The 27,312-nt window shown below is 43.2% G+C and overlaps 2 protein-coding genes and 2 long non-coding RNA genes across 4 annotated transcripts; 1 reads left to right on the top strand and 3 right to left on the bottom strand.

The window, feature by feature from the left end:
• The first annotated feature begins 819 nt into the window (after positions 1-819).
• On the top strand, positions 820-2,408 carry LOC135376910 (P2X purinoceptor 7-like). Its single transcript, XM_064609344.1, has 4 exons — positions 820-1,170; positions 1,258-1,479; positions 1,718-1,870; positions 2,340-2,408. Exons 1-3 carry the CDS (start codon positions 995-997, stop codon positions 1,863-1,865), a joined length of 546 nt encoding a protein of 181 aa, XP_064465414.1. The 5' UTR covers positions 820-994; the 3' UTR covers positions 1,866-1,870; positions 2,340-2,408.
• Positions 2,409-4,155: 1,747 nt separating this feature from the next.
• Positions 4,156-6,441, bottom strand: LOC135376914 (uncharacterized). Its single transcript, XM_064609345.1, has 4 exons — positions 6,358-6,441; positions 5,744-5,930; positions 5,431-5,676; positions 4,156-4,334 (listed from the first exon to the last, which is right to left on the bottom strand). Exons 2-4 carry the CDS (start codon positions 5,901-5,903, stop codon positions 4,156-4,158), a joined length of 585 nt encoding a protein of 194 aa, XP_064465415.1. The 5' UTR covers positions 5,904-5,930; positions 6,358-6,441.
• A 20-nt stretch (positions 6,442-6,461) lies between these two features.
• Positions 6,462-6,834, bottom strand: LOC135376911 (uncharacterized). Its single transcript, XR_010417901.1, has 3 exons — positions 6,802-6,834; positions 6,664-6,732; positions 6,462-6,522 (listed from the first exon to the last, which is right to left on the bottom strand). It is a non-coding gene; the product is annotated as an uncharacterized LOC135376911 (long non-coding RNA).
• Positions 6,835-7,049: 215 nt separating this feature from the next.
• On the bottom strand, positions 7,050-8,210 carry LOC135376913 (uncharacterized). The gene is made up of 4 exons (XR_010417902.1): positions 8,142-8,210; positions 7,276-7,341; positions 7,161-7,217; positions 7,050-7,097 (listed from the first exon to the last, which is right to left on the bottom strand). It is a non-coding gene; the product is annotated as an uncharacterized LOC135376913 (long non-coding RNA).
• Between the last annotated feature and the right edge of the window lie 19,102 nt (positions 8,211-27,312).

The following is a 27,312-nucleotide window of genomic DNA, read 5'->3' as shown; positions in this document are numbered from 1 at the left end:
TAACTTGAAGGTAACCTTTTACATTTCTAAAGTAGCTCAGGAACTTCACGTCAATTTTCATTACGTTTTATTACGTGTAACTGCGTTTGAAATTTAGTTACGGGTCGGTTTCACGTCTGTTCAGGCAGGGAGGTCCAATCGACCTCCTGGGTCTTCAGTATTTTTCATATTTATAAGCTCATCGTATATTATGATCAACATTTTTGCCGAAGAGCTTTCGTGCAAAAAAATCGAGTTTGTTACAAAAACGTTTTGTTGCAAAAATGTTTCAGTTTTGCCGTGTTTGCACGCGTAAACCTCCCGAGTGTTAAGAGATATTGTTGTGAAATTTTTTTATGCTGCTTTATTATGCCTAGAGGCCAGCTGTTAGAGTGCAAATTTTAGCGCGCAGGTGCTACACTGTGTGCTATAAAAAATGGCGAACATGCCCTCTCGCGCACTTTTGTCCTAATTTCGACGCCTGATATCTATGGCTATAGATGTCCGTGATCGCAATACTTGGTATCAGCTCACTCAGCTTTTAAATCATATACTTCCTAGCGGAATGTGCTGAAATAGGCAAATGTTTAGGGATATTTCGAAATAAACATGGATTTTGGGCGTGTATTTCTCAAAAAGGTCCCACTTGATTTCGTATATATTTTGCCAGGATATGGCCCGATGTTAGGCCTTTCATCTAACGCAAAAACTTATTCTCCAAAGGCGTATACTGCTGATTAGCGCGTTAAAGGGACTATCGCATCCGTCCCGGTTGATTCCGAAACTATAGCGCCGTTTTACTCGTCGTTCGTCGCCAACAATTACACAAAAAGTCCGACACGAAGAAGTGGAGTAGTTTCTGTGCAGTTTGATGGAAAACATAGCCGTAGCAGACGACGGACGTTGAGGGTTTTCTGGTATTCCCTCTCCGCAAACGTCACGCAGCCGCACCAATCAGGGAGCGACTGTCGGGACGTCGTCTGCCTGGGAAACCGCGTAGAGCCTAGCTGTGATCATGTCGGACGTCGAAAGCGAAAGTTTTTCCTCGTCGCTGCTGGATGAATTCAGTGAGGACAGCTCGGACGACGTGGTGTCAGACGATGATCCGTATTCAACGGACCCACTTCCGCTTCATCCTCCGATCAACAGGGATGCAGTTGTTCGCGAAGTCACGCAAAACGATGACTTTCGGTAAGTCAGATTATCACATTGTACGCATCGCACCCACTGCAATTACGCTATCAACCGATTGTTGGACTGGTACTTGAAAAACGACAGGTGTCTGTGCGGCGTCTGCAGTCCGGAGCAACCAGACGAATACTTGTGCTGCACCTCAGTGAGCCAGGTTGCAGCTCTGTGTGACAGTGCTGGCGTGCAGTGCATCACCGAGCACCGTCTGTTCCACGACTTCTGTCTGCGGAGGGAAATGCTGGCGGTGAATGCACGCCAGTACTGCCGCTACGACTATCGGCTGCGGCTGTTGGATCCGACAGACAACAGGTATGTCGTTTCCTAGGGCGGGTATGGTAATAGTCCATTACAGCAACCACAGCTGTATTTTAACAGATATGTAGGAGTTTCATCTTTTAATGCAACCTTTAATGCAATGTTCTATAGATATGTTGGAATATACTTGGATATTTGCAGTTGTCTTTTGGTCACCTCTTATGTATGCGAGTTGGTCATCCTTTTTTGCTGCAGTATCGCTGAAATTGACTTGCCTTATATCTTTACATAGGTGTCTGAGGTTCACAGCCTACTCTATATTTGCCAGTTGGGTCTGGGGCTACCTCGGACCTAGAAATAGGCGACAAATTCCAGGCTGCGCTGTGCGAGCGATTCGAAGAGAGCACCCGTCGCCTTCATACCAAGGGTATCTTTCTTAAGAATGGTATGTTTTCAGCATACATATATTATATGCATCTGCTGGCTGACTCCCTTTTCATGGTTATACCTTCATATTAACAAGGCTGTATACTTCAGTGAACATAAAAGGAGTAGGTAAGCTAGAGGGTGTCGACCTGATATTATTGGCGTGAGTGTACATTCCTGTACATTTATCACACTGTAAGGCTTCAAAGCCACATACCTCACTTCCTTTTTTTGAAACATCTAACTCATTAATCTAATGCTCATAAAAAGATCATGTACCTTTTTTCAAATGTGATGAAAATCAAGAGCCACAAGCTGCCGTGTCGAAAGCAGTACATGCACCACACATACCGAAAAACCTCCCGGATAGCACGAATATAAATTCTTTCGTGTTTTTCGTTTTAATATTTCTTTTGCATAACAAAATGCTACAGTGGTATTTAATATCCATGCACAGATGGTGATGATACTGTTGTTCACAATTTCAGTAGATTCCAGGCTGCTGTCTTCTCAGAACTGCCCATGTGCTGGAATGAAAAAAAAATGTTAACTTGGTTATAATAAAATATAGTTTTGCAATTCAGCATATCCATAAGACTTCTTTTCGTACAACAGGTACTGCTTAAAGGGGCTGCCGCATCCGTCCCAATTGATTGTGCCACTGCAGTGACATTTTTTTCTACGTTGCTCACTGACAATCATGTGGGCAAGAGCGGATGACGGATATTAGAGTATTTCAAAATTCCTTCTCTGAAAATTGGAGCAAACGTCACACACACAAGGCTGATAGTTGCTGAGAGTGACAAATTTGTCTTCAGCTGTTTATGGAAGTGAATTGTGGCCAAGTTAACTGTTAAGCGACGACTAACGTACACACATGGATGCGATAGTCCCTTTAATGATTTTAGTTATGCAGTTATCAAAATGGGTTTGAGAATTAATATGCAATGTCATATGAGGTGGGTTGATCTACAAGCAACGCTTGTCTTTGCGTAAAGCATTGGTTGGCCCTGAAAAGGGCCGTTTGTGATGTCATATGTCAAGATGGCCAGCTGTCCGCGGTCCTCAGCCGGTGTGGACATGGCCTACTTTCCCTTCTGGAACCTACATGTAAAATCCAGAATAGAGTTAAGTCATCAGGAGCAAGCAGGTTGGGTGCAACTTGGTAGAACCAATATTTTGCGTACCGTGTTTGGTGTTGTTCCACACCTTGCCTAAGAGTTGGCTTCTCACCATATGTTGCTGAACGAGCTGGCCGAGTTTCTGCAGCTGCTGACTGCGTTTGGTGTTCTTGAATGCGAGTCAGAACCTCTGCAATCAGTGTTGCCGCATAATCTGTTGATGGATAAGCATAGGTTGACAATAAATGTGTTAGGTGAACTTGAAGGACTATGCTCAATACTGGGTGTTTTTATGGAAAAGCTATGGGAGCAGCACAGACATCACTTTTCCCAATTGAGTTATACTGCAAGGCGGACATCATTTGGAAGGGGTATATGTGACCTTTGAGCAAAAGCAAGCCGAACAGGAGAAAATCCACATTGAAAGCCATTCTATCTTTTAAAAATCCTTAAAAGCATGCCGTGAAATATCTATTGCTGAATTTTGGTATGCAGATGATGAGAGACTGAAAAAGTGCTCCTCAAGAGCCATCTACGGCAACAGAAGTGGTTTATTTAGCCAGTAGATCAGCACCTACTCTGATGATTTCCATTACTTCAAATTATGTCGAGCTCTTGCATGAAGTGAGCGCTGTGCTTCCTGCATTCCCCGCCAGCGTGGTTTCAGCTCATTTTCATATCAATATTCAAGGATGGATATTTTAAGGCACATGTGTATTTTAGGATTTGTTAGACCTGAAATAGCTCTAAACAAGGATACCCTCATTCCGCTTGCTTTTGTCTGGAATCACCTAATTAATTTTTTAAAGTAATCAGGCAAAAATGAGATCTATATATGCTGCTCTCATAGCTTTTCAATAAAAAAATTCTGCAAAGGATAAAACACTCTATAACTAGGACTATCTTCAAACTAGCCACAATAACTACATCTATGTATTGACACAGAACATGATGCACGCAGTGGTGAAAATATACCATAGGTAGCATTTTCTTTGAGGGGTACGGCCACCCACGTCTTTTTCAGCTTGGATGGCTTCAGTCGGAACTGCTTGGAGCCCTCTCTTTCCACTTGCACACGGTCAGCATTCTCGTTGTAATGGAGTATTGCCAACTGTGTCCTAAAACACAGTTTTGTAATGTAGATGGTACAAGTTCTGTATGTGTGACATGATTTTATGAAGGTTTAATACCTGGCCACCATCCCATCATCAGAAAACGAATAGGATTTCGGAACAAAGTGGTTCAGGACACTGTGGTATGACTCCAGGCCATATGTCTGTTGTTTTGCAGAAAGCATAGGGACATCCCTGAGCAGTGCGGGTGCTGTCAAGATGTCCTTGACCTTTGCGTACGTCTCACTATCTGACTATCTGTAATTGTAAATGATAAGCTTAATTCTAGCTCTGTCAACAAAGTTAACAAAACTACTAGTCCTTCTTGAGAAAGCGTGAGCGACCGACAACAGAAAAAAAAAAAGAAACAGACACAACAAGCCACTTGTGTTGTGCTTGCTTTCCCTTGTCACTCGCTGGTCAGGCTTCCTGACATTGGAGTTCATCCACCAGCTCGACCACTTATTATGTAAAATTACCTATAAGCTCGATACTTGGAGATGCAACCACGACATAGCACACGACTGAACTCGTGGGTGTAAGAAAGGGATAAATCAACTTGTCCATTCTTTAGTATTTTTGTTGCTATGTCTACGTACTAGTACATGCCTGCCGAAGAAAATTTAGGACCATAGTGCTATTTATTGGGCCCTCTACAGGAGGGCAAGCAATGAAAAATCCATGTGTGTCAATGGGATGAACAGCGCAATAAGGCTCCTTTCCTACACACGCATAAAAATGGTGTAGCTTATATTTTGATACAACGCGGAAGTTAACTTCAGCTTCCACTCAAAAAACCTACCTCACGTGATTGTGTCAGCAGTGCTAATAAGCACTGTATATAATTTTAAAAAATGCATTCATAAACAGGCACACTCTTGAAAATGGTGTCCTAAGATTAACTGCACAGTGTGACTTATTAAAGTCATACTGTACAGTTAATCTTAGGACACCATTTTCAAGAGTGTGCTGGTTTAATGCCACAATCAGCCTCGTCGGGTCACTTCACCCTGCCTGTCATCGCCATCGTTCAGCCACTGAGGTCTGAGTTGTGAGAACTGTATTTTTTAAGCACCAAAACCATTTTCATGCAGTGCTATATTTAAGAAAGGGTTAAGCAGTTTTCCTGAATTTTGTTCAGTTCCAGCTAAATCACACTTCCCAAAACAATGATAACAGGGCATGCATGTAGAGTAGACACACGCATATATGTCACACATTTTGTATTTGTGTTACTCCAGAAAACCCAGATGCAATTACTTTACCAAATATTCATTTAAAGTTTTCTCAGAGATTTCTTGAGTTATCGCCTGACTGCACCCATTGGTTTATTTATTTGTACTTACCTTCTTTGAGCCATTCTCGTGGTTCTGAAACTGGGCCATGATAACAAACTGGGTACAGTGGGTTGTCATGCTCATGGACATCGACAATGTGGTTCACTGCCGATACCCACTTCGCCAGACAAAGGTCACCACTTTCCCCACTGTACTTTGGACACCAGTATATGTGTCGGATAAGGCTCTCTATCCAGAACTTCACAACGTGGTGCTTTGTGGAGCGGCTGAGAGACACAAGCTTTTTCTTGATCCCTGTTCAAAGTAACCACATGAGTTTGAATACCGAAAGCAACTTTCCATGCTTGTTGAGAGTGCTCACCTTTCGCAACGTGCCACACGTCAAAACGGTGTTTGATGTGTGGACACAATTCCCTTAACACAGACTTTATTGCAGTGTGGCGGTCAGTCACTATGGTGTCCACAACCATGTCATGTGCTTCAAGGTAGGCAAGGCAGTTCTTTAGACCATGTACCTCCATGGCATTGCTGCTTGAGACTTCTGTTGACTGTTACATAAAACACCAAGATCGACGTATTACACATGTTATACCCATATACAGGGTAGTGTTGCCCCCTAGAGGTATGGTCATTTGACAACAGAAACAGCAGAGCTATGTTTTGATGTGCTCAATTAGGCTGTGGAACTTCAACACTTGTAGGCCTGTACAGCGCCAACACTTCTTCCACTCTCTGAATAGCAGCAATTAGTCCTGAGCTCGTAGTGTTAAGGATTTTAGTACAACATTGTGAGTAAGCTCTGCCAGTTCCGCAATGAAAAAACCACTTAATTAGAACCACATTTTTTTAGGGAGAAACTGGATTAAGGCCGAAAATTGGAAGCTTGAGGGTAAATATCGGGTATTACCCGAAAAAGTATGAATTGCATGATGCAATGTTTACGATACTGTTACAGAAAGATTTGGTATGAGATACCTTGACCAATTCAAAGTGGATGATCCTATTGGCAACTGTCTCAAGCAGTGTGTAAGTGCCATAGAGGGCTGTGTGGCCTGGCGAATCACATCTGCCATCTTCCGCAAGGGTCAGGGGCACTGGGCGGAGCCGGTCCAGTAGCTCAGCTTGTCTGCTCAGGAAGACCTACAACAGTTGTAGATAAGATAAGATCACATACTAAAAGGAACATTGGGTGAAAACATTCTGTGACTTTCGAGCTACCGCTAGGATATGTTACTTGTTTTCTTGAACGATAATAGGCACATACTTTATAAATGTACTCACATCATTCACGGCAGGAAAGAGGTGCTGTTTCTGTGTTCTGAAGTACTGCGACAAAGTCAGTGTTGGCACCTGCATCGTATGGAACATGTACAAAATGCCTTGGTTACATTAACACTAGAAAAGTGCCAGTATTTGTACCTTCATCATGGCAAACATACGAAATGCCTTGGTTATGGTTAAGGTTCTTGGTTATGTTCACGCCGGAAAACAGAATCGCACTACAGAGCAGAATGTTTCCGAGTGGTCTGTCTTCCACGCAAGGCTGGCTGGACCATGTACGCAGTTTCCCACAGCTGCAAGCTGTTGCTGCTCTCAGCCATGTGCCCCTTGTTGTGATGTCTGTTTCAGCATCGCTGCTGCCACAAGAACACTGTGACAGGAGCTCTCGCAGACTTGACTCCGCCACCAGGAAGAGACGTTCCTCTGGATTTAGCCTGAAAAGCAATCACATATTTCTATGTCCTAAAACACAGCATACTGGAGCATGCTGTACTTACGTTCGATGCACATGGGATTTAGAATGATGTCCCTCATGTTCCTTCTCATATTCGTCACTAGGAAAAAAATAGTTGCAATGTAAGAATTCCCACGGCTTTCAAGTGCAAAGCTTACTCTTCAGTCTCTGATCCCTCTGTTAATTCAGATGAGTGGACCGTCACGTCCTTCGGATCAGGCTGGCTACATCGAGAAAGAAAAGAAGTTATTCACCTTTGCGAAACGTATATGTGTAATACAATGCTGTGCGTGAAGTAGAAAGCCTTTGCTATTCAGTCTAGGAAGGCATCTATGTCTTGGAATGCACGGCCTATTCGTCAGGGCAGCACACTTTGCGGTGCTGTTTCTAGGATGACTTTTTCATAAAATCCCTGTACATCCTTCCCTGTAGGTCTGTTTCACCAAGGTTAAAATGACCTGTTCCCCAGCGTGGTCATGGTGGCATAGTTTGTTGGCCACAGCTTCCTTACCCCTTCTGTTCCCATGTATTTTGTTGTTATAACTTCTGTCATGTCTGTGTTACGTGTTATACTGCTGCTATGAGCTATCCGTGTGTATGTCTGTTGTTCTTCCTAAGCTTTTTTATCTTCAAGCTTTATCCACCACCTTGACTGCTGTTGTAACATATGCTGTTAGCATCCGTGGTATTCATTTCAAGGTGGCTCCTATCAATTGATTGGTAGCATGTCCACCTACTGACCCAATTATCATTGGTTGAGACCCGACACAGATAGTAGCAACTTCATGATAGGGTACAAGCTGTTTAGGCTCACCACCCACATGGATAGTAAAACACATCAAGAGGCAATATTAATCTGTGGGTAGAAAAATATGCTGTAACTCTGTCACACTTGCCTCACAACGGTCACAATGTAATTCATATTAACTTAAATGGACGTCATAGCTTTCCTTTTTGTAATCACTAGATCACCAGAGCTATTAACAATTTTCTGTAAATATAATACACTTGTACTACGGCATACCATGTAGATCCCAAGGTTGTATCAAGTTCTTCTCTAGCTGGGGTGGAGCAGTGGACGGGCGAAAGAGGCACGTAAAGCATATCTGTTGGCATCAGTTCCTCAAATGCTGGTGCACCTATATGCTGCATGGAAGCCTGTCCTGCAGAGACCTCCACGCTTTCAATGTTGCTGTCTTCTGGACACCAAGTTGCTAGTTCAGATGATGTCAACAGAAGGGAGCTGGAAGGGGGAAGGCTCATACCTGTCTGGCTTTCCCTACTTTGCATATGGAACCCAGTTTGAGTCCCTCTGAGCGGTCGTGTACTCATGCCCCTCTGCTGCCCATGTGCCGCTTGCGTCTTTCTCCCTTTCTGTTTTTTTTCCTTTTCTTTCTTTTCTTTTTACAAGGAATAGCAAGTCGGCTCCTGCCTGGCTGACCTTTCCTTTTTACCTGTCTCTTTTTTTTCCGCAATAAACATATTCCCCCCCCCCCCCCCCCCCAGTTTGAGTGCCTGCAAACCAAATTGGTAGTGGGCTACGTGTGTAAAAGGTCTGTTCCCTGTAAATGATATTACAATATTACCAAGCGTGGATGTCGGAATAGCTGTTTGTGTTTGCTTGTCCTGAACCCTTTCCGCTACAGATTCTGGCTTGTGCGGTACTAATGTGTAATGGAACCCATATTGGCTGACTATCTGGTAGGGCACAAATGGTTCAAGGGGCAGTCCATCCAGCACTAGCACTGAAGAAATAGAGCAATACCAACATGACACATACAAAAAATGCAGAAAGGCAATTATGCAATACAGCTATGAAAAAACAATATGGGATATGATGTGATTACTGCTCTCCTGTGTTTACAAGGAGGAGCTATGAATCTCAAGAGTAATTGCCTATGCATTCATTTTAACCACCATGGATTTTATCAAGAGTGAGCATAAATGAATTGGGCATGTACCATTTTCCGGACCCGCTGATGACATGGATTGTTGTAGGCTGAAACATTCACCCGCATCGCTTGCTGATTCCATCCTTTCCACGTCTACAATACAAACACGTTATCACACCTATCACTGTAACAGGCTGGTATAGGACAAGTACGACAAAAACATCTTAAACTGGAACAGATAGGCGGGAGCATGAATGTGCAGCAATGCCTAATAAGAGCTTTCTACGGAACGTACCACTTGCACTGGCTTCAGTGAAGCTGGTGGACTGGACCTGTAAACGAAACTATTTACTTGTGGTTCCAATTCATAAGTCAAATCTGCCTAGAAAAAACATTCCTTGTACAGATACCTCTTATGAAAATGGACTCATATTGTTCCATACCCCACATTACCAGAAGCAATGGCGTAGAGTATCGCCCATGGCGACAAACTCCCCATTCATAATCTCAAAATAAAGTTGTCACTTGTTTTTCGAACATGCAACCTGTATTTCCAGCATGCATTAATGCAGTAGAGAAAATGAAACCTCACGCGCAAATTTGCTCGCTGAATGGGAGCCCACAAAAGGACAAAGTACCGTTCGTGTTCGTATATGACGCGCGGCTAAATGAAAACGTGCATACGCCCCTTCAGTATATATGTTCTCATAATAATCCATCCCATCGGTAAGCGACATTTCCAGCAAGCACTACGAGAATGGCAATCTCAGCTCATGGGTTTCCCTTGCAAAACCCACATTGCTTAGTTTTAGGGATCGAACTTCGCCGGCTGCGCCAATGCCGAGAATAGCGTGTAAACTGCGTTGCAGGCACGCTTTTCAGGGCTAGATCCTATCAATTATTATGTCCTTTTGCGGGGTCCCATTTGACATATACGAGAACTGTGACCCACCTCAGCAGACCGCGGCCGAGTTGGTTCCGGAAATATTGTGGGCACGGCGTCAGCCTTCAGCCGCTTTCGTTTCGGAACTCCAAGTCTGATTTGTAGAACATCCGTTTCCATGTACGCATCCTCCGCAAAGTGTGAAGAACAAACGCGGGACACATGTATTTCTCCTCGTACGTCAGGATGTCTGCTGGCGACTACTGCCGCCCATTTTCGCTTCGTGTCACTATCCCTCGGCTTGTGGAATGTCACTTCTGGGTTAGAGCCCGAAGTGTTCGTACACCCAGGAACGTAACACCGTGTTTCACGCGACATGGTCGCGTCAGAACTCGCAATCTCAAGCGGAAGTCGGCGTATTTATCGATGACTTTACGCGAGGTAAATGGCGACGATGGCGACTCAAACCCGAAGCAGACGAGCTCGGAGACTGTCGTCTGCGCAGCCCTCCCATTCGTGCGGCTGCGTTACGTCATCATGATGTTACTATCGCTGGGCTTCCTTAGCTTCAGAGGCGGCGGGAATATTTAAAATTCGTTTACTCAATATGTACGGCGTTCTCGAAAGAGAAATTTGGCCAACTAGATTGTGAAATGATACCGAACATTATGGTATGGGTCTCATACACACGTTCCCGAATGCGATAGTCCCTTTAAAACGCGGCCCCACTGCGTAACGTGTCGGAGATATCTACAGCCAGAGCAAGAAGCGTCGAAGTTTGAACAAAACTGCGCGACAGAGCATGTTCGCCGCTTTTTATACGATACAGTGTTGCACCTGTGCGCCTAAATTTGCGCTCGGGGTGCTGGCAGGGAGGTATACTAAAGCACAAAAAAATTGCAATACGATATCTTTTAAAACTCAGGATGTATACACGTGCAAACACGGCAAAATTGCAACAATCGAATACAGGGCTGAATTTCTCGATTTTTTGCACGGAAAGTATTCGAATGATTAATTTTACCAATGTTGATCACCATCTGCGATGAGCGTCTAAATATATATAAAAAATCATGAAAATTCAGGAGGTCCATGGGACCTCCCTGTCTGAGCTAACGTGGAACCGGCCTACAATTATGTTCTGGCTAACCTTTTGAACTTAACTGGCAACGAGTTCCAACTTCTATCTCTGTTCCATATAACCTGTGTTAAGTGAATATTTGGGAAGTAAATAGTACATATGCGGGACTGGTGGTTATATACTTTCAATGTAACACTTTTTTTGTACATTGCTGGTATGATGCATTATCTTGTGACTATGATGCAATAAAGAGTTTTCTACAATGACATATTGATTTTGTTTTTAAAAATCGCGCAAATTAACTCTTGTTTGGGGGGTAGGAGGTACCAGTAAGTGTGCATTGGCTGCACCTCGGGAAATCGTTGGGGTACGATACAGGCTGCCGATAACGGACCATTAACATCCCCGTGTTGCAAACCGTATGCCGGACCATGGTCGGGAGCCGACCCGGTCGGGTCGGTCGTCGCCGGCGCACCGACGTTGGGTCGTCGAGCTGTGCTGCCTGGGCTCCATCGAGGTTTGTAGTGTTTGTTAGAATGAAAATTGTATATTGGTCGATTTTATGATGGTTCAATGATAGATTATTTTCATCTGTTGTTGTTTACGTGTCGCAGCGTGTTCCTCTATTCTTCAGCGTTAAGTCTGTGCTATAGTGTTAAGTCTGTGCTATTTCGCCTTTGATAGATTGATTAGCTATTATTTCTCTATGTGTTGGATGGTGCGCAGGTTTTGGCTCTCTATTAATTGTAGCTGTTGATTGTGTTGTTTCTCGTTATTTCCTTACGTCTATGCTGTTCACTTAATAAGAAATTAAAAGTTGAGTAATGTTGGAATATGAAACTGAGATTCCCTATTGCGCTCGAAATGTTATGACAGATATTCACGCTATTGCAATGATGGTTCTCACGTATACGAATATTAGACTTTTTGTAATACAATTTGTAATTTGATTGTCATCATATTGATTGAGAATATCTTCTTTGTAGTGGTATAGATTTTATTTCTTCTTGTGTTCTATTCGTTGGTGTTCCGTGGTCTTCCATACATCTATCGACACCCGTATTCAACAAATCAAGGCAGATAACATTAGATGTGGTTGTTGGCTAGGAGCGTGCTATATGGTGAAATTCATTTTTAACATGTCTATTTTCTGATGAGTTTGATTTTTCTTATGATTTTCTGAATGATAGATTACTATGTTGTTTTGATTAAGAATAACTTCTTTGTATTGGTATAGATTTTATTTCCTCTTGTGTTCGTGTCATTCGTGTTCCGTGGTCTTCCATACATCTATTGGCACCCGTCTTCAACAAATCAGGGCAGATGTCATTAGATCTGGTTGTTGGCTAGGAGCGTGCTATGTGGTGAAGTTCATTTTTAACATGTCTATTTTCTGATGAGTTTGATTTTGTCTTCTGATTTTCTGAATGCTAGATTACTCTGTTTGGTTTGGTTGATCGTGTTTGTCGTTATTTCCTTGCGTGTGTGCTTTTGTTTACGTTTGGATGGTGTGCCGTTCAAAGTGTTTCTCTGCTATTCAATGCTAGCTCCGTGCATGTTTCTCGTTTTTATAGATTCTTTTTCAATTATTTTCCTGCATGTGTCTGTTGTTTACATGTAGGATTGTGCATTGTTTTGGCTCTCTATTAATGCTAGCTGTTGATTGTTTTGCTTCTCATTATTTCTATGCTGTCTACTTAATAAGAAATTGATTAATTGTGTAATGTTGGAATAATCAACTTATCTTCGCTATTGCGTTCGAAAATGTTCATAACTGTCACAAAACAGGCGTACGCCTCCCGTCTTCAACAAATCAGGGCAGATATTATTAGAGCTGGTTGTTGGCTAGGAACGTGCTATGCGGTGAAGTTCATTTTTTTAAATATATTTTCTGTGTTGGATTCATAAAACAAAGTAAGGTTTTTCGTGACTCTTAGAATGAAAATTGTATAATGTTCGATTACATTTTGTCACGAGGATGATTTTATGATAGTTAAAACGGTAGATTATTCTCCTCCTCTATTGTTTTGACTAACCAATGTAGTGGTATAGATTTTATTTCCTCTTGTGTTCTTGTCCCATGGTCTTCCAGGGTCTGTGCTGTTCACATTTAATTACATACAACTATCAGAACTTCCCGCTATTGCACTGATGGTTCTCAAGTATAGGAATATTAGACTTTTTATAATACAACTTGTAATTTTGTTTATAATCGTATTGATTAAGAACATCCTCTTTGATTAAATGTGGTGATCGTTTCTCGTTTTGATATAGTGTAGCTATTATATCCGTACATGTTGGATGATTGGTTCTATATTAATGCTATGTGTTGATCGTGTTGATTCGAATTATTGCCTTAGGTCTGCGCTATTCACTTCAATAGAAATTGATTAATTAAATTTATGTCATATTGGAATATTAAACTTAGCTTCCATATTGTGCTCGAAATTACTTACATCTATCAGGTTCTCACATCTCAGACTTTTTATAATAAAACTTGTAATTTTGATTGTAATCGTAATGATTAAGCACATCTTCTTTGATTAAATGTGCTATCCCTTCTGATTCATTGAAAACTTGTGTGTATGATTACAGTTAATAAAAAATATTGTGTATGATGTATGATACCTATTCAATGCTATTGCATCATGCCTGTAATAAGTATTGTTACATGTATTGTGGTTCTTCAGCTTCAGAGTTTTGGCTAAGTTTTTCCCATTCACGCAGAGCCGTAACATAATTTCTGACACTAATGACTTTAATAAATATATTTTCACTTGTACTTTGTGTATGGCTATCCTTTGCATGTAAACAGCCTACTGCACACTTGTTGTAGCTGAGAAAAAATATGATTGAAGTCGGCACAGATTGAAAAATGACGAAAGAAGTCTGCCCAGGCCGAAAAATACGCTACGATAAGCGCACGCGCAGCCCTCCCCCGCCGATAATCGCGCGGACAACCCTCCGCACACGCCCCGCGCGGGGAAAAATACGCGCAGGGCTCAGGGGCAGGGATCCTGTAGTTTGGACACCCTGTAGTTTCTCAACCCCTCTTTACTACTGAGGGGATTACGATATGGTCTCTTAAAGGGACGCGACCCTCGGTCTTGCTTTTCTTTCAATGGGAGGAAGCGAACAAGTGCCCGTTCGTGGAACCCAGCCCTCTCCTGACGATTTGTTTCGGTTTCAGTCTGTCTACACAGTAATGCAACCGGGCTGCGCCGGAGAGCAACACCAGCGCCGCCGCTCTCACCGTTCCAAAGTCCAAGACACAACAACGCAGCTATTGCGGCTTGCGGCACGAATCACATGCAGCACGTAACTTGTAACTTGTGTACCATGTAACCAAAAATAAACATATTACATCTACCAATGTCATGATGACGTTTCTCTGGTGGAGGTCCATTCGAAAGCTTTGCAGCTTACTGCCCGTGGGCGCACAATGGTTCAGCTTCATTTGAGTGGCAGCGGTTCTTACTTCCTGAATAAAATACTGTCATTGATTGAATATCATGTTTTATGTGCAAAAATATGCCATGAAGGAACCGGAGAAAAAGCAAGAAAATATGTGGACGTGAGTGAAGAGCCAGTTAAAAGTAATTTGGAACTTAACTTAAGTTACTTTGGCAAAGTTACCTGAAAAAGGAACGAGTTGCTCTGAAAGTTACCACGGCGCAAAAGTACCGAGCCAAGTTACAAGTCACCAAAAAAAGGAACTTAGTTACAGTAACGAGTTACCTCGACCTCTGGTCAGTAGCACGTGATTTCACCCCGAATTACAGATGAAAAATAGCACCCGATTTTCCCCTTCCGAATCTGGTAAAGGCATGTAACCCGAAAAAGCACGACCCTATACATAATGTAGCTGAGTAGTGTTCGAAATGAGTACAGACTGCTGCGTGGGTCGTGTTTAAAAAATAGAACGAGGATTGGATCGCTGTCAATTTCATCGTGTAGGTTATTCTCCATTCACGTCGACAACACTTACGTATCCAATTCTGTAATCGTAACAAATGTCAACAAACGTGATGATCCTACAAGACGAAGATCCCACGTGCAATCTGGCGAAGAAGAACGATTTGCCATTCGAATTGCAGTCCTTGGAGATTACGATGATTACCAACCATGGACGTCTCTAAGTCAAGCAACACAGCAGCATCAAACCAGAGGAACCAGAGGCCGCACCCCCAGAACCCCGGTACTGCGGTAAGCCAAACCACCGACTATGTCCCTGATGGGAAACCTAAGCCACCACGACTACTTCGCACCGCCAACCCAAATTCGAAAAGTGGCCTTAGTGAGACAGACAACAGAGTTCATTCAACATCGCTTCGAACTGCGGATCGCACCGAAGACTATGCGGACATATACATCATGGACTCTCTGGACTGTCGACTTCCTACTCGGTCCTGCTTTAGGGGCGGCTCGATTTTAGAACCTCTTCAAGGACAATCTCTATGCAACATAGCGCCAACACCGTATAGCTTCGCTCGAAGATATCAAAGCAGTGCCACGCGACGAAATTCTGCAAGCGGCACTGTCACCGAGGAAGAATATGAAATCCAATATAGCAAGGTGCAAGATAGCTCCCAACCCGACTTCTCATGCAAAGACGATGGTAAAGGACACGTAAACGACTGCAAAGGCACAGCGCGTACAATACATGTGTCTAGGTCGGAACATCTACGCCAAAGCAAGAATTATGATGACGCTGGGATGAAGCTTAGACAGTTAGCTCCACGATCAAAGCAAACGCCGCGGTTCACGAGCGAAGATGTGGTGAATCCTGACGTTCGTGGCTACGTGGCGGAACAGAAGACTGTACCTGAAGAACCTCAGCGACAGGCTCTAAGGAGCGACGCTAACGTTAAGTTTTCACGCCAATCCTCAAGGCGAAAACCTTCGAGAAAGTACGATGCCCTTAGCTGGGATGTTGAAGAACATGCTGACGAAATCGAGAACATGCAGACGAGATCAGTGCTTAGTTCCGTTTCTTCCAAGAATATTGGTTCCGGTTTGAGGGAAGTTAACGAAGCTGTCATTGAACCCTCTTTCAAACCACCGAAACTGCGCAGCATCAAGGATGATCCGCCACATAGCAGCGATGAGAGCAGTGACTTAAGGGTATTGCCGTCAAGTGGGCACTTCCGTGGCGAACATGATCTTCTATCAGTAAGAATTCCTCGAGAAAGGTATAGGATGGCGCCGGGATCGAGATCTGGCCAAGTAGCGCATTTTGAAAGCATTGGCTCCAAGAGACCAGAAGTCTCCATCAGAAGCGCGCACAAGGCCGTGCAAACAGTCCCAGAAAATGCCTTTGATAAGGATACTCTCCGCGGATCGTCCTCCAGCGACGTACGATCGACCAGCACAAAAAGTGGTGACGATTGGAAGCCCAAGTACGTCGATCTATCCAAAGAAGTCGACAAGAACAAGCGAGAACTTCAAGGCATCCTCAAGGGATCTGCGTCTACACAGAGGGTGCAACAAGAAGGCATTGGGAACACTATTACGTTTGCAGCGAGCAACAGTTCGACTGACGACACGGCTACTGCAGACATTGTCGCTATTCCTCGCGCAAACGACCGACCTGTAAATGCGGAAAACGAGACGCAAGTAGACAAGGCGGTGCAGGTCAGCATTGTGCGCCCAGATAAGACGCTAATCGCTTGCTCCATCGTTGCTGGAGTGCTGGCCATAACCCTTGTAGCCTTTGTCCTATTCGTTCTACTTAGATGAAATGGCACCTCGATAACATAGACTTGACAATATTTTCGCATTACTTCTCTGACTGTATGTGTATATCGTCCCATGTAGTACTGTCCTGCTCACTTACACATAATCTTCCGTTTCCGTGGCCTGACCCCGCTAAGGGTTTTCACGGACTACATATCCTTAAGTGAGTCTATCCTTATCAGCATAGAGTATCCAACAGCTACTACTAGGCAATGACAGTCGATCAGTCAGTTCTTATGGCGCCGCAACCACAGCCTGAAACTGTGACCCACTGTCCAGCTGTGTCTCCTCTCATGCGCTTTTCAGGTAATCATTATCAGTCAGTCGTTCTCAATAGGCAGTAACGAGTTATATCTTATTCAAGCAATAAAGTAAAACAGTGGCTACTCCTCTGGCGTACAATGCAAATATAAGGTGGGCTGGTTGGTGCAAATCCATCATGACCGAAGACACGAAAACAAGGGACAAAACACGTCGCAATTTACAACAACATTTTACTAGCGTGAGCACAAACAGTGAATCTTTCCGGCTCAACATAAAGAAGATCACTGATGATGAGTAAAGAGAGTATACATTTTTCAAGTTCAACATTTATTTCTTGCACTTATGCATTTCAGGATACAATGAACGTGCAGGGAGGTCGCAAAAGACTACATTTATTGTTTTGTGACCTTCCTACAATGACAATATATATTTTAGGGATGACAATGGACAGGTACACTCTCTATATTTGTAGCACTCAATTTTAGGTTGGAAGGAGCAAAGAATAGCAACTTCCCTCCTGATATTTTCTCATATATGCTGAATTTTAAATTTAATGTGATCAACGGTAGATGTAAACAATATCAGTACCAGAGAAATGCATTCTCAATAAATAAATTTCTTCTTATAGCATATATGTGCACGCCTATTAACTGAAACGATTATCACAGTTCCCTGACATGTTTTAATTTCTGAGAGTGTAGTGTAGAGGCTGCTTAAGTCTACAACAGTTCACACAAGGTATTATATACTGTGAATGCCTTTAAAAATCCCATGTGACACATATGCTTTTACTTTCTGGAGGTGCTGTGGTTTTCAAAGTTTGTGGGCATTGCGCAGGTTCTGCACCCATTTCTTGAGTATGTCGAGGCAGCTGTGAAGTAACCTGTATTGATGATTATTCCAATTTTTATGGTGCATCGACAACAAAGGCAATAATACATCAGAACGTTGGTTTGGGTGCAACCAGTTAAAAATGAATGTTGTTTAATAAATGCAATGGACAAATGTTAAAACATAAGTTTAAAACATGGCTTACAATCCCTGTATCTTCTAAAAATTGAAAATATTAAAACCTATTCTAAAAAGAATTATAATTATTATATTGCTGGGTGAAGGAGCCTAAGGTGTGTTTCTGATGTCAACATGTATGAAAATGTGCAAATTTGAGAGAGGCTAACCAGAGTGCGTGCACTGAGGTGGTTCCTTCCTGTAAAGTAGAAACCAGTGGATGAGGAACTTGATACTTATCTGTACACCCAGTCGTATCACACTGCACAGATTATTCACTGGGTAGTCCACATGACGAAACCTGTATTAACGAGACACCACTTTTGCCTTAAAAACTGCTACAAATAGCACGGCACGCTACAAATTATTATTATCGTAACAAGCTGACGATACAGGTGAGACACAAGGCGTTATCCAAGTCGCGCCACACCACCGTCACGTAGCATTCTGTGTCACAAATCAAACCAAGGCACAAAACAATACCAGTACATGAAAAAAGGTGACAATCTTGGTCTAGTTACGACGTAATACCGAACTTGTGCGCGAAGGTAATTCAAAGAAATGAATGCGCACTCGCTTCCGTAGAGAACACCGTGTACCATGCTAGCAATGCATGCACAAAAGCGCTCGAGTGCTCGCACATATATTGATGACAACACTACCAGTGTACTATAACATGTTCTTTCAAGCACATTATGCACTCAAACTGTATTTGCCACCAGGTAACATGCAAGTGTGCTCGATTGAACCTCGGAAGAGCGATCAAACAACCTGCATCCAGTGCTCGTTTTGAACAAAAAAACACTTCATAATGGTCAACTAAATATACAGAATGGACGCCTATTTATTCCTTGATAAAGAATTACTCACCTGAAGAAATTTAGGCCCTGTATCCTTGCCAGTACGGTTGGTACGACCGTAATTGCAAGAAGTTGCCATGATCGCTGCGGCAACTGTTGTGGGTACAGTAAGATGGCGGCCGGTTTCCTCACGCTCGCGCTCCCCATCCGCGATCCAGCCTTTTACAATCGAGATCAGTGAGGCTGTCGTACGAAGCCACATGGACGTGCAATGTGATATGCGCTCCCTTAGCTGTCAACAACGGGCGCAACATTGTGCAACAATCCTACCGCGTATGCAACACACCTCCCGCCATTCACATGCGACAGTGGAGGTCAAACGTGGTATCCCTCCCTTTCCTCCTTCATTGGTACACCCTGCTTGCAAGTCGAACAGAGAGCAGGCTGACCGCACCCTCCAAACAGCATACCCCGCCTTCCATGGGCGTACCGAGAGGGGGCAAGGAGGGGCAGTGGCCCCCCTGGAGCTCCAATGTCGCTTGTGAAAATAGTGCACTCTTTAGTCATAGGTCGTAATAATTATTCTCAGATGTCATGATAGGAAACTCTGAGCACCCACACAGTGCCCAGCGTCCGCCTCCAGAAAAGGATGTGTGTGTGTGTGGGGGGGGTGCATTCTTGCTCCCCCCACCCGGAAGTGCTCTTCCCCCCTTGGAAAAAATCCTGTCAATGCCCATGTCTCCTTCGCTTACGCTTTCGCAGCCACTACCAGGAAATCCACACAAACACAGGCGAGGAGGACGCTAGCGTCGTAATCCAGCAGCCCGGCGCACCCAACGTAGGCCTTCGCCGGAGTTCAACTTCCAAATCCATCACCGACTTCAGAACCCCATCCTAGAAATCCAACTTTAAAGGGTCTCTGACCAGAACCTGGTCAATGTCTTTGTTTGTATGGATAACGAACCTACATGGTGCCTCCAAGTTACAACTGAAACGTTTCGTCTCTGCGGAGCCGCCAACTATTCTAAACAAGGAGCCGAAAAGCGGTTTTGATTTCTGCCCTCAACTCGTGCGATCAGCGCAAAACTCTAGCTATTATGCAGTGGTTTTCCCATGTGTATGACGTCAAACGCCCGCGACGTTTATTGGTGGAAAGTCCACACCGGAAGTTCGGGCGCTTTCCGCAACTTCCGTATTGCTGGGTGCTTTTTCAATATGGACGCGGAAGCACAGCGGAGTCGACAAGTCAGCTTTTCAGCTACCTTTCAGCAGCTGAGAGGCACCTGCTACGTGCAGCAGAGTTTGGAGGCCTTGCTTTTGAAATGTTGAGCCGCGAATCGACTTCAGCATGAAGAGGAAGTTCCAGCGACAGACTGTTAGGTGAGCTTTGAGCATCCATCACGATGAAGCACATGAACAGTTTGTGTAAATTTCATGTTTGACGGCGCCGTGTAAAGGGGCCGGAGTGGTTCATTGCATAATAATGCCGAAAGAAGTCGAGTGCTTATGTTGCAAGGAGCTGCTCTTAAAGGGTCTCTGACCAGAAGCTGGAGAGCCTTTTCCGCAGTGGCTACCGATAGGATACACAAAAGCAACTTCACATACGAAAATGCATGCCTCAACACCTCGTAGTTTTCGTAAACTCGAATTTTGAACATCGCGGTTCACGCCGACGCTGGCACACCTAGCGTCAAACCAAGAAAACGTACGCATATATAGAAAACTCATCTGGTCATCCCACTGGGATGACGTCAATCGCCCATGCAATCAGCGCGCAGAATGCCGTCACGTGATCGAGCACTACAACAACAACTTTGAGCAAGAACCAACATTTTTACGCCGATATACTGTTGTCACAATGTCTGGAAATAAAAAGTATGTATATACTTCGAAATCTACGACCTGTTGTATAACTGCGATAATCCAATTAGCGACTTCCGTGGAAAGAGGCGCTACGAGGCTACGAGCTACGACGACTTTCGGGATCCAGCGCGCTATTTCACTGCGTTAGCGTAGTGTGTGTATTTCCAAGTTTTCTTTATTTATATCTTTTGGAACAACGACCAATTTATCGAGGTACAGCCCTTACTTCATTTGACGTGCCTCGGTTGTGTCGTCAAAGCGAGATTTCTCGGCGGGCATTCAGTTCCGTACGATACTGCGCGTTCAACCGCAGCGGCAGGATAATACCGCGGCGGATTTTGCCAATCGTATTTGAAGAATGCAGACTATGAGACGGACCCCTCAGTTTGAGTAAAAGAACCTCCGCCTACAGCAGTCCGCAGTGCTTTCCTTGAATCTATCTTCCAAGACTGTTGCATCTGGACGTGACGAGGTTAGTGTCTTCTGTATAATTTATACAGTGATTACTCTCCTTGTGTGAATTACGTTGTGGCATGCAGATGTTAGGAGATCATTTACGCAACAAAGAAAAATATGGATTAAAGAAAATTGAAGTTTACGCACTAAATCAAAAGATTACTATACAATTCCGAGTGTTGTTGAATGCAGCCATGCCAATGCAGTAAGCAACATTCACAGTACGTAAAATGAAGTTGTGTATTCAGCATCTAGGTGTAACATTATAATTGTCACAGCAGTGTGCACCAATGTAGTTCATGACTTCCTTGGTCAAGATGTGGAACCAAATGTTGGAAATACAAGGCAGGGATCAGGTACAAGTTTTCTTCTATTTGTTTTCCTTATAATATGCAGCATACTGCACATAGTAAAGAAGGGTTCTGGATTCTAAACCAACGCAGTTGAAATCCTTAGTTTACCCCAAGCTGTACTATTGTTGTCTGATCTGGGGAAACACCACAGAGGGCAACTACGATAAAATTGCAGTGCACAAAAAAAGAGAGAAAGAAAGCCTGGTATACGACAACCACGTCTACAGGTTGTCTACAGGTGCAATGTGCTGGACCCTCGTTGCAAAGACGCCCAGCAGGGGTGCCACTAGAATCCATCCATCCAGCCCCTCAGCTCCTTCAAGACATGCAAAATACAGTAGACAAAGCGTTCACTTGGAAATCAGACATTTACACAAAATTTCCTTGCAAATTCAGGATCTTTTAGCGCCATCCCAAACACTTGCCATTACGGTATGAAATCTATCACTGTACCACCTTACAAGTTTCCACTGCTACGGACCAACTACAGAAATCAGCAGAAACTGTTCCTCTTCCGAACAATTTTTTTCAGCTGATTGGAAATGGCCTTCCTGTGTCCAGTTTCAAAACAGAGTTACACAAACTTGTTGAAGTGTTATTAGAGACAGTCCACTCTGTTATGTATTTTTTTTGTGTGTGTGAAAATGTGGACAGCTCGGTGCAATTGTGTATTTTATTTATGTGGTTGTGATTTGCTGTATGCTCGTAGTGGTAATATCTCAGTTATCGCATTTATATGGCTTTTTTTAACAATGTTAGGGTGATGACTTCATGGAAGTGGAAGGAACAGGAGAGGAAGACATCTGGCAATGGTCATGACAGTTGTCCGTCAGGTACGGGACCAATTTCTTTTATAAACGTGGTATATAGCGTGAAGTTGTTACTAACCAAAAGTTTTTTTGTTTCCTTTAAAGGAATCTACAGGTGGTGAGCACGCGTAAGGAATTGACATATCTCAATACAACTTAGACCTGCCTGTTGCACATGAGATGTGTGACTCTACTTACACACACAAGCTTCTGCAGGTTCGATGCATGTATATTTTGAAACATGAAAGACAGAGTGCTAAAAATATATCTGAGGTGAAAAATTGAGCAGTTCACTGCAGTAATTCTATCGATTTATTTTCAGCATTTTGGGAAAAATATAGTGATGGCAAGATTACCTGTGTTGTACTGCCAGACCATCTGCTCTTGGAGTTCCATGTCCCAGTTATTATATATAATAGCTGTTTGAGGTTATTACATATTCATTATGCAGGTTTTGTGCCTGTGAGTTTCTGTAAATGTGCTCTGCGGTGATCATACTGGACAGAGAGCTATGCCTGTATAATAACTATGACTAATGTTCTCCTGCCCATAAACCTATTCCTAAGGTACATCTGCACCCTTCGAAGTCACTGGAGAGGCGTGTTAGCTTAGCTCAATTGGTAAGGGCCCTGGATCGGTAATACAGAAGATGTGGGTTCAAGTTCTACTATTGGCTAACCTTTCCAGTGACTGCCTTCTTTCATCATTCATTTCTTAGGCACTTGATGCTTTGTATGTATTTGCCTTTTCTATGTGTTCCAGTCTCAGAACATCAACTGCCATGTTCAAAAGAACTGGAATATGCCTCTGCAATCTGGAACCCATCCGAACATCTCTTAATCGACGAAGTAGAATTTGTACAGAACCGCACGGTTTGTTGCTCGTGATTATCATCCTTTTTCCAGCGTCTCAGCCATTAAAGCCAAACTCTTTCTTACTCCTTTGATTACCAGATGAAAGGTATCAGGCCTGGCATTCTTTCATAAGTTGTATTACAGTCACACTCCTCCCCACCCCACTTACTGTCAATCCCCTCACAAGTTACTTCCAAGACTTCTCGCACAAAGTACTTGCTCCACCTACACAAACAAAAAAACTCCTCTACTCTCCGCATCAGCTGATGGTGTCAAACTAGAATGACGTTCCTGCCCACATAGCATCAGAACAAAATGTATCGTCATTTATTTCCAAGTGCTATGATCGTTTTCAGATCGAATGAATTTCTTTGTGGTGAGTGAACGAATTTTGTTTGCATCATTTTGGTATTTGTCTTTTTTGGATAAAAAACCTCCCGCATTTATGTAAATCCCTTCACAAGGGTCTTTAAGTAAACAAATGAAATGAAGAACTTCGTGATACTTTCGTAATTGGAGCATTTTTAATGCATATTTTAAAACAGTGGCTGCTAAAAATGTGTCAGACACCGTCAGAAAGGCTGCCGTCTGTATCAGGTGAATCATGATTTTTCCCAGAAGCCCAATAATGTATAACGCTGCATCACACATGCTATTTTGGAGCAATCTCTGCAGACATATTATGAAGATATTATCTGAGTGCCACAATAAACTATATGAACCACATTTCATGTTACATCATCTTTGACTAAAACATGCCTATTTGAGTATTTGAGCAGCCCAAGATACAAGGCTTGGTACCTCAAGGTCTACATCCTACTCGAACTGGGTGTGCACTTTGCACACAAAAGGAAAATTGAGAATGAAAAAATGGCTAGGAAGCAAGCGAACTGGGGTTTCATGCATGGAAGATTCAGGTTTTCGATAGTCAACTTGTGTAGTGAGCACTTCTGGAGGACGGAGCAGGAACCGAGGTCACACACAGGGTAAGTTGCATAACAGTCTGATTTACTTCCACATAACGATCATTAAAATACTTGAGGTGCTTAAACAATACTATTTGGGTGCTATCAGACAGTAAGAGTTCGAACAACACCTACGACATATTGACTGAATGGGTGGACAAAAGGATGCGTCAGAACAGGATTGGATTTGTGTCTGTGGTGGAATTGAGAGCCCAATGTAATTCTTACCAGGCGGAGCAGGCTGATGAGATGGTGCTTTGTGTCAGGGGTCAGCACAGTGGTTTATCCAGAATCCCAAGCATGGAGGAGTGTTGAAAAAACTTCGGGGGGAGGGAGGGGGTCATTATTATAGTTGCACCATTACCGACATGTGTCTACAGGTGAAATTGCAAGGGCGCCCCCTGTAGGAGCTACTTCCACCTAGTATCTTGGGTATTTAAAGCATGTATTCGTTACTATGGGAAAGGCTTTGCGTATCCTGTTCACCGCGCAGACTGGTATAACGATTCTCTTGTTTTTTTCAAGTCTGTGCAACATCCATCTCACGAACTGTTGGTATGTAGTGTACATATCTATTTCCTGTATGAGACACGCAAGCTTTGAACAAAGCTAAAGCTAGTAGGACGCCGAGTATTAATTCAGCTGCGCTCTTTCTGAATAAGTGACGAACAATAACGAAAAGTTCAGAAAAACTATTTTGTATTGAAACCAACCAGCATGATTGTGCACGAGACACGTACGCTTCTTACTTGTGAGTATGAGCGCTAGGTTCGTGCTGCCCTCGAAGTTCTAAATATGCTACTTTAAGAGCAGCTCCTTGCAACATAAGCACTCGACTTCCTTCGGCATTATTATGCAATGAACCACTCCGGCCCCTTTACACGGCGCCGTCAAACATGAAATTTACACAAACTGTTCATGTGCTTCATCGTGATGGATGCTGAAAGCTCATCTAACAGTCTGTCGTTGGAACTTCCTCTTCATGCTGAAGTCGATTCGCGGCTCAACATTTCAAAAGCAAGGCATCTAAACTCTGCTACACGTAGCAGGTGCCTCTCAGCTGCTGAAAGGTAGCTGAAAAGTTGACTTGTCGACTCCGGTGTGCTTCCGCGTCCATATTGAAAAAACACCCAGCAGAACGGAAGTTGCGGAAACCACCCGAACTTCCGGTGTGGACTTTCCACCAATAAACGTCGCGGGCGTTTGACGTCATACACATGGGAAAACCACTGCATAATAGCTAGAGTTTTGCGCTGATCGCACGAGTTGAGGGCAGAAATCGAAACCGCTTTTCGGCTCCTTGTTTGGAATAGTTGGCGGCTCCGCAGAGACGAAACGTTTCAGTTGTAACTTGGAGGCACCATGTAGGTTCGTTATCCATACAAACAAAGACATTGACCAGGTTCTGGTCAGAGACCCTTTAAAGTAGCATATTTAGAACTTCGAGGGCAGCACGAACCTAGCGCTCATATTCACAAGTAAGAAGCGTACGTGTCTCATGCACAATCATGCTTGTTGGTTTCAATACAAAATAGTTTCTCTGAACTTTTCGTTATTGTTCGTCACTTATTCAGAAAGAGTGCAGCTGAATTAATACTCGGCGTCCTACTAGCTTTAGCTTTGTTCAAAGCTTGCGTGTCTCATACAGGAAATAGATACGTACACTACATACCAACAGTTCGTGAGATGGATGCTGCACAAACTTGAAAAAAAAAAAACAAAAAAAAAACACACACACAAGAGAATCGTTATACCAGTCAGCGCGGTGAACAGGATACGCAAAGCCTTTCCCATAGTAGCTACTACATGCTTTAAATACCCAAGATACTAGGTGGAAGTACCCCCCACAGGGGGTGCCCTTGCCATTTCAGCTGTAGACTAATGATGCAACTATAATAATGACCCCCCCGAACCTTTTTCAACACTCCTCCATGCTTGGGATTCTGGATAAACCACTGTGCCGACCCCTGACACAAAGCACCATCTCATCAGCCTGCTCCGCCTGGTAAGAATTACATTGGGCTATCAATTCCACCACAGACACAAATCCAATCCTGTTCTGACGCATCCTTTTGTCCACCCATTCAGTCAATGTCGTAAGTGTTATTTGAACTCTTACTGTCTGATAGCACCCAAATAGTATTGTTTAGGCACCTCAAGTATTTTAATGATCGTTATGTGGAAGTAAATCAGACTGTTATGCAGGTTACCCTGTGTGTGACCTCGGTTCCTGCTCTCAGTCCTCCAGAAGTGCTCCTACACAAGTTGTCTATCGAAAAGCTCAATCTTCCATGCATGATGTAAAACCCCAGTTCGCTTGCTTCCTAGCCATTTTTTCATTCTCAATCTTCCTTTTGTGTGCGAAGTGCACACCCAGTTCGAGGAAGACGTAGACCTTGAGGAACCAAGGTTTGTATCGTGGGCTGCTCGGATACTCAAATACGCATGTTTTAGTCAAAGATGATGTAACATGAAATGTGGTTCATATAGTTTATTGTGGCACTCAGATAATATCTTCATAATATGTCTGCAGAGATTGCTCCAAAATAGCATGTGTGATGCAGCGTTATACATTATTGGGCTTCTGGGAAAAATCATGATTCACCTGATACAGACGGCAGCCTTTCTGACGGTGTCTGACACATTTTTAGCAGCCACTGTTTTAAAATATGCATTAAAAATGCTCCAATTACGAAAGTATCACGAAGTTCTTCATTTCATTTGTTTACTTAAAGACCCTTGTGAAGGGATTTACATAAATGCGGGAGGTTTTTTATCCAAAAAAGACAAATACCAAAATGATGTACACAAAATTCGTTCACTCACCACAAAGAAATTCATTCGATCTGAAAACGATCATAGCACTTGGAAATAAATGACGATACATTTTGTTCTGATGCTATGTGGGCAGGAAGGTCATTCCAGTTTGACACCATCAGCTGGTGCGGAGAGTAGAGGAATTTTTTTGTTTGTGTAGGTGGAGCAAGTACTTTGTGCGAGTCATCAAGTCTTGGAAGTAACTTGTGAGGGGATTGACAGTAAGTGGGGTGGGGAGGAGTGTGACCGTAATATAACTTATGAAAGAATGCCAGGCCTGATACCTTTCATCTGGTAATCAAAGGAGTAAGAAAGAGTTTGCTTTAATGGCTGAGACGCTGGAAAAAGGATGATAATCACGAGCAACAAACCGTGCGGTTCTGTACAAGTTCTACTTTGTCGATTAAGAGATGT

The sequence above is a fragment of the Ornithodoros turicata genome, unplaced genomic scaffold (genome assembly GCF_037126465.1).
Source record: "Ornithodoros turicata isolate Travis unplaced genomic scaffold, ASM3712646v1 ctg00001370.1, whole genome shotgun sequence".
Lineage (NCBI taxonomy): Eukaryota > Metazoa > Arthropoda > Arachnida > Ixodida > Argasidae > Ornithodoros > Ornithodoros turicata.
Note: the sequence above shows the minus strand (reverse complement) of the source record. Positions and strands in the feature narration are given on the sequence as shown.